Here is an 11,508-nt window from a genome sequence, read left to right as displayed (position 1 = left end):
CCCTACAGGCTTCAGCATTCTTGTACTTTCCACACAGAGTATTTACCACTTGTCTTCCTGCTCCTCTCTACTTCAAAAGGAGCCCCAAACTCCTATCCTTCGGCGGGCAGCTGTCATAGACATCTGGTCACGTACTCATGGCTTTATTCAGTACTTATTGAAAGTTAAAGCAAGAGTCTAAAAAAAAAATCAGAATACTTACTCGTGTGGTTCTGATACAGCTCTATGAAGTGTAAGCACTTTATTGCTTTATTCTTTGCCTAGGGAATAAAAACAGAAAACAGTTTTCCTTAATTTTCTGCAAAAATTTGAAATTCACCATTGTTCAGTTAAGTAGATAGAAAAAAAAACAAGAAAGAAAACCTAGGAAAACAGGTTTGCCACATCTAAACCATTTACTTTATATGAAGCCCTGGCCCAGGCTGCCCAGGGCAGTGGGGGAGCCCCCATCCCTGGAGGGGTTTCCCAGCCGTGTGGAGGTGCTGCTGCGGGACAGGGGGCAGGGGGGGACCGGGCAGAGCTGGGGGAACGACTAATCTCGATGATCTTCAAGGTCTCTTCCAACCAACATGATTCTATAATTATTCGCATCAAGACGGCCAAATCCTGTACGTGGACTTATGCCTTTGCACAGGCTACAAAAGATACTGATTGTTATTAAAGAACAGTGTAGGTATCAACATACTTTCCGTAAAGCGTTCATCCTGTCACCTGCCTTCCCCATCGCAAAACCTGCAGGACGGGAGAGAGAAATGTTATTACTGAGAAACAGACAAGGTAGGTCCTTCAGAGAGCAAAGGGGAAAAGACTTCTCGATGACATCTAGTGCCAGTTATTTCCACTCGCTGCACAGATCATATGCAGAAAATGGTCCAGAGAAAACCACAGAAACCACAGAAGTCACGGGTTAGGAGTTACGAACAGCTAACAACTGGATGCCGACTGCTTGTTCTCAAATGAGAACAAGCGAGGCTTACGTTATTTTGTTTATGTATTTGTCCAAACTTGTTCCAAACAACTGAATAGTGGCGACTGCTTCAGCCAAAAAACAGTCCAGTCTTCTGCTTAAAAAGGACTGAAGAAAAAAACCCAAGGAAGCTGATGCCGATATATCGGCTACGTCTGCACAAAGAATAGCTCCAAGATCCTACAGATGTATTTTTCATGCAGATGAAGTTCTGGAGAACCGCAGTACACTGGAGATACAGTTGTTTTGTCAAGGGTCCCACAAACATCCCATCATCAGAGATCCGTTCAAAGGAGCCTGTTTACATCCAGAAGGTGGATGCTCTGCATATATACTGAAAGCAGGATTTTCTTTAGTCAGCAATACAAATACCGTTCCCTGTACTCTGTCACCAATACAACACATGCCATATTCCTGCCTGTTATCTACATCAGCGGTATTGATTTTCTATTTTTTTAGCTGATTCTTCTAACTCTGCACAGCTGACGTATCTCTAAGTCCATCTGACGTCTAAAGGGATTTTAATGTATGTCAGTTTGTATCCACAAGAGAATGCATGGAAACTATCTTCTTACGGAGAAAACCTTAGCACATTCAAGGGTGCTTCTTAAATAAAACTTATTCTGCAATAAAAAAAAAGTCTGTAATTCCCGAGTGAAAGATAAACACTATTTCCTCAATAACAGAAACTGGAAACATGCACGAAACTCACTGCTGCACAACGTGGCTGTGTCGTGCCTCTACGCTGGGATCCAGGGCTAGTTAATCCCAGTTAGATGCTGCACCGAGATGGTTTGAATGCTTCTAGAGACAGCTCGGTCACCATTACCCTGCCTGTGACCGTGCGTGGAGTTCCACTGCAAGGAAATCGCTACTCAGCTGGATGCCTCTGACCAGTACTTTCTCCAGTCTTTGCTGAGATAGAAATGGAGAAAGGTGTCTCTTCACAGCTCGTACCGTAAGATCCTTCATAATCTTGAGGTTTCTTTTGATTTGTCCTATCTACTTTATGCCATAGACAGCATTTCTGTGGTCAGACTTCAAATTACTTGCTGAGGAGACCATTAATAAGAGTCGTAATGGAGAAAGCCTACAAATGGCTCAAACTGCAGATCACTGAAGTTATGATGAGGCTGGACTCAGCGGGCCCCAAGTATCCTATTTTTCCCTAAAAGTGTAAATATATTATTTGTAGTAAGCCCATAAAGTGGATTTTTCTTTTAATCATTAACTTCACTACAATAAGAAAGCTTCCTGACGAGGCTGAATCAGAAGGAAATCTAGGTTCTTCTGATTTGGCAGATTCAGCAAGAATTTCTGAATCAAGATGCAAGCTGATGCTACCAGTAACGAGCCCTTTTCACCTAAAAGGAGTGATAACTTCCAAGGGACTATTCTGAGACTTAAGAAGAAAAGAACCAAAACCCTCAGCCAGATTTATACTAATTCTACCTAGAAATACTAACACTAGCTAGAAACAGCCCAGGGAAACACACGCCCATCATGCTGCCAAGTGGCCACTGCTGTTAGAGCTGCTTTTTGTATACAAAACCAAGTGTCCAAGTGAATACACACAGAATGCGATCATAAAGTGTACCTGATGAAACTCAACACTGTTACAGGTATTTCAATACTGCTCCACAGAAAAAAAAGGGTCAATTTTCTTTTTGTTCCTTTTAAGGAATCAAAAAGCCCTTTAAGTCACTAGGCCTTCCTGTTACAGACAGGTGAATCTGGCGTCTTTTACGTACAGTGAACACACGTACCTGCAGCTCCTTTACCATTTCCAATAGCCACTAAGGCACGTATTGATTTTTTTCTGCCTTCCTTTGCCTTCATACAAAACACATTTTTCACCTGAAGAAAAGACCACAAAGCACCTTGTTACGGCACAGTTACTTTAACAGTCAGTTTACTGTAAGGAATTAGAGGTCTCTGATGAAACTGCACAATATATACCGTCTATCTGCAGTGGGACGCTGACTTCAAGGCATTAAATACATAAAAGCTGCTAAAAATCCACACTCAAACATGAAGTTACCTCAGCACAGTCTCATTAAAACATCCCTCTGGTGGGTGTAGCTGCACAACAGATAATACTCTAATGCCTCTGGCTCTGTATGTGATTTCAATCGTGACGAAAAAACATCTGAAAGCAGCATTAAGCCCTCACTGCCCCCCTCACATTTTAACATATTTTAGGAGAGCTCTCAGGAATTGCTCAAGACGTGTTGTTGCTTTGCGTGAGAGAAAACTGAGGACCGAAATCTACTTGCAGAGTGCAGAAGGCAGCCTCATTACTGAGATGACAGCTGTTAGAAAGAAGACTTAATTTAAGAGAGGGTAGAAGAAAAGAGTATTCCACCCTTGGAACTGGAAATGTTTACAGAAACTCTGCAAGAAATTCAAGCAGAGAAACTAAACAGGAAAGCTGTTTAGTTTCAAATGGGGGATCACAACAACAGGGCAGACAAGTGGCCTCATGGTCAGCCTTCTGGAATCTAGATTTGCTTCGCCGCCGCCACAGGCAAGTCACTGCTTCATAGTCTCCTACCTTAAATGGTCTAATAATATCATCTGAGATCTGTCCATCTAGCTCCTGTTCTGGTTTCCTTGGGTTTGTTTACGGGTTAATACAGATGTTTATTTACACACAGATGTACATTTTATATATAGTTTATATACTGTATATAATCTATAAACTATATAAAAATAGAAAATAATATGACAGATAGTATCTCTGTCTATATATAATAACATCACACGTGCACACATACAATCACAGACTGGATATTGCTTGACTGCGTTAACATCCGTGGCTCAGAATTACCATTCAAATGACACATTTACTTCACGGTTCATTTCTCCCCTTCTCTCAAAGGCATCAGGGTCTACTTTCTCGGAGCCTCAGTGTGACTTCCATGAATTACAACAACAGTTAAATTCACCTGTACTGTTAACACACCAATTAAGCAGCATTCCCCGCTTTTCCCTGTATGTGGAAAGGGAGCTAGTCTGGTAGTACATTACTACAAAATACTTAGTCATGACTTAAACATTCTCACTAAAATTCACCCCAAAAACCCCCACCCCTCAAAAAATTCCACTGCCATCACTAGGTACAGATCAGGACCGAGTGCTTCTGAAAAATTCCACCTTGCTTTCATTAAAAGAAAGAGTCAGTTCAATTCAAGGAACACATATATTCTAGAAAGCACTTCAAAGTGCCTTGAAACCAGCTTTGCCAAGTCCTTTTTCCAAGCCATTTTTCTTTCTGCAATCTGATTGCTTGCGAGAACAAGCTAAGAAACCCAGCCCCCTAAGATGAAAGTGCCTGTGGAAATGGGCTATTTACAGAAAACGAGAACAGAGTGATTAAAGACGGGATGGTGAGGCAGAGCCATGGCTGCAGGAGCATCAAGAGCGCACTATTTTTGCTTTGCACATACTTCTGTTGCCAATCTGAGTAAGCACTCGTACAATAAAAAAAAAAAAAAAGCTGGCACGTGTATCGTCAAAAATAAAGGACATGATGTTTGGAGAAATCCATGCAAGAATTCTTCTCCCTTTCCAGCAGGTGGCAATAAAGACATAATGAGCTTCTCCAGAAGCCTTCCCAAAACTGCACTGCTCAGCTGTTTCTGAACAGCTCTGAAGGAAAACATGTTCGGTCACCCATCACAATCAGTGCTACCGCATCTTGCCTGAAACGCTGCGAAGGCCTTCCAAGCTTGGTAACGTAGACAGGCAGCCATGACGCTGCCACAACCGCGTCCTCAGATTCTCTCTGGCCAAGCCCCGTGATTCCCGGTATCAAAGATGGCAGTGCTTTTCTGGAGCGCCTCGGCAACGCTGCCCACCCGCTGCGGAAATACCGCGTGTGGCTTCAAGCCTGTCATTACACTGCACTGGAACTAATTAATGCACAACAAACACCGTGCCACTTTTAAAAGAACACAACTTCCGAGAAGTGACTGAAACCAAGACGCAATCACCCCTCTTCACCAGATTGCACGTGAGCCAAATTTAGAGCCAATTTTTAAAATTTGAAAACAGATGCATGCTCAACCCTAACCACACTGCACCTCAAACCAGCTGTCTCCCTTGTATCCCTTATTCAGCAGTGATACAAATTCGGCTTTCTTTCGAGATCTGAGGGGAGAACAGCACCTCTCAACACAAAAAGAAACCACCTCAAACATTTATGAAATGCAGAAGGGGCAAGCAGCTTCAAAGGCAGACCGGAAAGCGTGGAAGCAGGCCAGCCCGAGAAGGGCTGCTAAAGGCGACTGGGATTGCAAGGACTGACCAGCTGCTGCACTCTGTTAAGAAAAGGCAAAAACACACCACTTCCCTGGAATGAATGACAGGCCAAGCTGACTGCTCTCAGAAAGCCTAGAAATCACGTTCTAGTCACGACTATTAGGAATCTGCCACCTCTAAGCCACACTCTTGACACTGCTATTCTTTTGCTGCTGTTACGCACAGGAGAATGTCTACACAGGCCGAGTCCCTCATAGCACAAGGACCTCTGCTCTGGTCCTGGACAAGACAGTATCACAGCAGGGTGAGATGCTGAAGGAAAAGCTCTTCCATTCAGAGGCGCTTCCTTCTAGAGAGGCTCAGGGACAGAGCTAAAAGGCTTGGGAAGTCAGAACTGAGTAATAACCCGCAAACAAAAATCAAGCCCACGTCAGCTGTATCACGTCAGTATCAGCGTTCTCTTCTCTTGGAAAGCACCAAGGGCAGAGCAGATTTGTACCACAGTGACAGAACATTTAGCTGTACCTTAAACGTACCCTACCTAAAAATCGGAACTAGCACAAGTGAGCTGGAGGGTAGAGCTAGTATCGCTGACAAGTGACAAGGCTTTCTCATATGCTTTCTCTAGAAGTGAGCATGTGGTGGACAGCGGCAAGGGCAATGCTTCTGGAGAAGGCAAATTAGTGTGTTTTCTGCTGTGATCACTAAGATGGGACCTTCTCAAGGCACAGCTTGCTAGTGAATTTATTTACCCATACTGATGTTTCACGTTAGCGTTACAGAGGGTGGAATTCAGTAGCCCAACAGAGGCGAGGCTACCATGGCTCCACACTCCAAGGTCCACCAAGTAGCACAGTGTTATGGGATGTTAGGAGCAGACACCACCCCCCACAGCCCTGAGCCTGGGACTTCGTCCCGCCTGGTCACTGGAGCCCAGCCCAGCCAAGCTGAGGAACGCGGCGGCAGATTCAACAAGTAGCAAAGCCGACCGCGTATCCCAGAGGCACACATGTAGGACACTGACCTGTCCAGTTACTGTCTGTCACAGACAAGGCATTGCCTTGGACAGCACCCACATACGGGTTCCATATCACGGCTGTAAGCGCACTATTAAGGCTTTATCTGCGGGCGCTTGCCATTTCAGAGTTACTCAAAGCCACCTTGGAATTAGATACTACTTGCTCAGCAGAGAAGATAATGCCCCAATGAAGAGAATGACAGATTACGTCATGCAGCTGCAACAGAACACCAGACTAATTCCTACTGCTTCGAGACTGACTTAGTGAAGGCTGGTTGAATAATTGCAAGCTCAGTATAAAATACTGATAATTAAAGTCCTTGGAAAGATCGGTAACGCTTACCTCAATGACTCTGGTTTCAAAATTTTCATAAGTTTCTGTTGGGAGAAAAACAGGGTGTTATACTTCCTTGTATCGCTTGCCTATGGGCACAGCTCCCCGTAGGTGGGAGAATTTTAAAAAGATACAATTTTTATGTAACTGTAACTTATAAATTAATATCTCAGCAGTAACCAGAAAAAAAGGTAAGAATAAATTGAACAGACGTATTTAAAGTGAGCTCTGTTAGTTGCTTCCTTTCAGAAACACCTCAAATCGTCCTTCGATGTAGCTGCCTGCCTTCGTGAATGGGGACATAAAAGAGAAATACCAAATCAACTGTCAATCGCGGGACAAGCCTGCACCCGACTTTCTCTGAGCCCTTACCAGAAAGGGTAAGTAAGGCTCAGACAGATAACCGGTTTTCTTACCTCCATTGGGACCAGGGTCAGGAGGATCCAGAAGGACACCTCCCCAACACTTTCCACTCCATCCTCCCTCTCGTTTAATTTTTACTTTTCTCTTCTTCTCCCACGTATCTCTCTGCTGAACAATTTCGGACTGAATTCTATCCCGTTCTTCTTTCTTCCGCTGGGTAACTGCCTGGACTCTCCCACTTTGTATCACAGGAACGTTAAGACCAGGCCAGAGGAAACCAGAACGCCCTTAAAAATAACAAAATAATAACTACGTTTTATGCTGAATTAGGACCGAAACGATGCACTGGAAAAACACAACAAAATGGAAGGTTCTCACATATTTCAAGCATGTTTTATGATGCAGAACATTTAAAAAAACAAGAATAACCTTAAGTAATCGTATCTGGATTTTTTTCTAAAAGATAAAAACATCTCAAGCAGTTCCTTCACCACAGAAATTAATAGTAATTTGTCCATTTTTTAAATCAAGATTATACATGAAAAGGTCAAGACCCTTCAGCCCCTTGTTTGTGAATCTACCTTCACCAATCTCCTGGCCTTTATTGAGATTCTTCCTTAGCTTTTTCTTCCTTCGCTTTCCTCTTCCTTTCTTCACTCCCGCACCAGTCTCTGCCAAAGCTCCTTTCCAAAGCTCATCAGCTGTCACTGAAATAAAAAAGCCTCATCAGTAGCGTACAAGTACAGTTTATGTTGGAGAGCGAAGCTTGAAAAACATCAGCGTTAACCCTTGCTCGCTCTTTGCTGGGATTTAAACTCTAGGATTTCTGCCTTGCTGGGAACATGATTTCCTGCCATGTGTATCTGTACCCGGCACTGAGACGTGCCTCTCTCCCGATGACTGCAATCCCAGGCCTGCAGCCAGATGCGTGGCTTTTAAAAGAACTTTCAAAATCAATTTAAAGGCAAACATTCCAAACCAGTACGGTATCAACTCCCAGGTCATTAAAAGAAATTAATCCATTTGTAACTCTGAGCAGCAATACCTGTAAGCACTTACCCAAGGACAAACATCGATGCCAGTCAACTTGAATCACTCCTACAAATATCCAAGAGGCAGCCTCTTTCAAAACCCCCGACACACAGGAAGTCAAACAAAAATATAAATCTGCTGCTGTTCTCACGTTCTGACAAAATAGAAGGTCCTTCCAAGGGTATGACACCCATCTTTTCAGTCAAAATCCCTTCCAAAGTGGGATGCAAAACTGTGGTTCTTTTTTGAGCAGTACAACCCTGAACCAAGTTGCCAAAAGCTCGGTGCGTTGGAAAGCAGGGACACACAATACAAGTCCAGAAAGCTCCAAAGTAGCATTCCCTCAAAACAGGCAAGAGCAGAGTGGTCTAGAGAGTCACTACGTGGCCAAACACCAAATGGCACAAATAGTACCATAAGCCAAAATACGTAATACAGATCTCGGCTGCACTGCAGACAAGTGCAAACTGTGCATTACAGACAGCAGAAACGTACACGGATACCAGCCACGTTTACCACACTGCTTCTATGCTGTAAGAATTCTATTTCCTCCTGGGTAGGTTTTAGTCCCTATAAAAAAAGAGACTTCTATCTGAAACTGCACTCTCTTCTCTAGACATTCACGTGAACCCTCACGTCCAGAGGTTTATGGTTCAAAAGCATCCCACAAACAGTGACTGTACTGAACGGCTTGAAACCAGTGTCTGAACTGTCAGCCACTAAAAAAAATTGCCAGCTGATTCCAGCAAAGCGATATACGTAGCTGCGTGCTCAATGAAAACAACAAAACAAAACACGGCATTACAGTAAAGGGATTTACGTTTCTCTTTGCAACCTTGTTCTTCAGCTGGAACAGTTCCCCAGCCTCCTGCGGTTTGGGGAGCCTCACCAAGGGTCGTCACAGCTGCACAGGAGGCTGCAGAGGGGCAGCCACGAGGAGCTGCAGGACACGAACAGGGAGCGCTTGAGCTGGTAATACACTCCGGAAAAGACCAGCGCTTTGAGCTGTATTCTAAACACTGGTATGATAGGATCATTGATCCCAACAGAGGAAAGCAAGAGAGTCCTAGAGCGAGGAGACTGCATTGTCCCGAAGGAGGCCAGTCAATGCCAACAGACACAGCGAGGCGAGGTCAGATTGAGGCAGGTTTCGGCCTCGAGCACCACTCAAATTCTGACAAAATTAGAACTACGGGAAAATGTCACATTTGGTACCAAAGCGCAGCTCATCTCATCAGTCTTATAATATCATCACGTGTTTGGAAAGCAGCTGAATTTAACCAAAGCCATCAGAAGCCTGCAGGCTACAGAGCTGAGCGTTCTTTCTAAGATGGCATATATCTCCCTGATTTTAAGACAAAGTGACAGGAGCGGAACATGGGAAGGATAGGCTGCAGTCAAGAAGATCACAATGGCAGGGACATTGCTCACGACACACAACAGAGCAACGAAGAAAATAAAAATCTGACCATCAGAAAGGTCAATCTAACTTGGCAGCAAAGCACCAAGATGATTGCAGAGCAAATACACAGGCAGAGGAAATGTCCTGTAGCGGAGGAAATAACCCCAAACAGAAACGAGGATCACTGTACCACCTTGCACATTCGCAGAAATGCACCAGCGTACTTGGAACTCTTTACATCCTTAAAGGCTGAAACTTCAGAATCCTTCCCATGACACTACTGGCAATGGCACTCTTCCATGTTGTTACAGCTTATTAAGCAAGTCAATAGTTTCAGGTAGTCCGACTAAATATAGCTTGTTTAAAATTTTGGTAAGTCAAACAATGTGGATGCCATCACAACAGGCATTTTTAATTCAGTCATCTAACAAACGTTTTTAATACAGAAATCCAACACAGCAGCTGGCAAAATTTCTGGTAAAACCGAGCTCATCCAGACTTCGTGAACAAGAACATAAACATAATTAAGGGAACAATCTAACCTACAAATTGTAATCACACTGCAACCGCTTGCACTGCTACATTTTAAAATTAAGATAAACAAAATAACAACAGTGCTTAGCTTCTTGCATATACTTATCCCTTGGCTGCTTGGGTTCATAGGAAACAGTTCTAAATTAATTTCTTCTGCATTTGGCATCCTTAGAACACCTTTGCCATGGAGTCTCTGGTTCACACTGCAGCCTTTCGCAGGTCTTTTGAGACCTCTACCCTCAGTTGTTTGAAATCAGTCAACGGTCAAAATTTACCAGGTAAGACAAACAGCCATCACAACTCTGTAAACCCCATTTCTTTAGCAAATGTCAAGCAAACAAATGTGGTATTCAGCCACTCTGATGTTGAGAAGAATAGGCAGAGACCACTGGTTCTGAAAGCTTCATTTTGCAGAGCTCTTATATTCTGTGGATTATAAACAGTCAAAGAGCTTTGACTGTTAAAATGCTGCAGAAATCTCCTCCAGAGATTATGTTCTTGCTAGTCCTTCTCTTCCATAGGACAGCATAAGGAACCACAAAACAGGTGGAGGAGCCCCTCAGCTATCTCAGTTCGCAGTCCCACGCAGGAATCTACTCAGCCATGGCTCCTCAGTGATGCTAAGCATGTGTGTCATCCCCTTCAGGACTGCAGGAAAACACTGCAGCTGGCCAGGCAGTCAGCAGGACATGATCCATAGTTTTTGTTTAACACATTAGTGCATTTCAGTTGTTTCCTTTCTGAGATAGCACAGCTTAAACAGCATGTCTTGCTCGTGGCTCAGTAACCATTTAGAAAATTAACGCACAATTTACATGCTCAGTGAAGGACTAGCAGAGGGGAGGGGGTCTCCCTTGTTCCATTCAATGACATATATGAGATGGATTCACTGTGACATAAAGTAAACCCTCGCTTGCTATTAAGAGATAATACACTGATCTTGTTCGCGCACCTGTCAATAGCTGCAACTGCAACTAAATTCAAGGAGAAACACAGCTAGAGTAGTTACAAACAGTTACTACAAGCAGGTTCATGACGTTATCTCTCCACAGCAAGTTTTCTTTTCTTCTTCTGCTTATTACAGGTAATCATTTTAACCCAAGTCAAGACTTACATGTATTGAAGAAACTGCTTTTCCTGCACTGCTCAACCGTCCCAGTCCAGGGGGCAGAGATGGAACACCGTGTCTGGAAAGCCCATGCCAAGCTAGAATATGAACAGCAGCTCCCTTTTCCTGGCCCAGAGGCAAACCCTGAAAAGGGAGACAGAAAGGCGTTTATATACAGGACATTTCTTCTTTAAAACATTAAAGCATTTCCTGCAAACACACACATCAGAAGAAAGAACAGTCATATTTACTCCTAGAGCTGAGTTTCCAAAGAGAATTACACTTGAACCCTTTGCCTTGGAGTACACGTTTACTGCACGGGAAGAAACAGGAACACTGCTAAGCAGTGACGGCAGTGCCGCTGTCCTCGGGTGACAATTCAGGTGTAACGCTACCGACTGCTCAGGGTGGTTATCACACCTCCTGTCCCGGAGAACAGTAACACACGTGCGGTGTCTGAGTGAATTCCTGGCCATTTCATACTGTG

At 43.7% G+C, this 11,508-nt stretch overlaps 1 protein-coding gene across 1 annotated transcript in view; it reads right to left on the bottom strand.

The window, feature by feature from the left end:
- The window catches only part of MRPS5 (mitochondrial ribosomal protein S5), a gene marked incomplete at its 5' end in the record, with an annotated part of 13,014 nt that extends 1,849 nt beyond the window's left edge, over positions 1-11,165 (bottom strand). The window contains 7 exons of the mRNA XM_010140825.1: positions 203-260; positions 686-732; positions 2,734-2,824; positions 6,592-6,626; positions 6,999-7,232; positions 7,527-7,652; positions 11,028-11,165. Coding sequence (XP_010139127.1) covers positions 203-260; positions 686-732; positions 2,734-2,824; positions 6,592-6,626; positions 6,999-7,232; positions 7,527-7,652; positions 11,028-11,165 — 729 coding nt within the window. The remainder of the gene's footprint in view (positions 1-202; positions 261-685; positions 733-2,733; positions 2,825-6,591; positions 6,627-6,998; positions 7,233-7,526; positions 7,653-11,027) is intronic.
- Positions 11,166-11,508: the final 343 nt, after the last annotated feature.

Source organism: Buceros rhinoceros, unplaced genomic scaffold (assembly GCF_000710305.1).
Source record: "Buceros rhinoceros silvestris isolate BGI_N320 unplaced genomic scaffold, ASM71030v1 scaffold33037, whole genome shotgun sequence".
Taxonomy (NCBI): domain Eukaryota; kingdom Metazoa; phylum Chordata; class Aves; order Bucerotiformes; family Bucerotidae; genus Buceros; species Buceros rhinoceros.
Note: the sequence above shows the minus strand (reverse complement) of the source record. Positions and strands in the feature narration are given on the sequence as shown.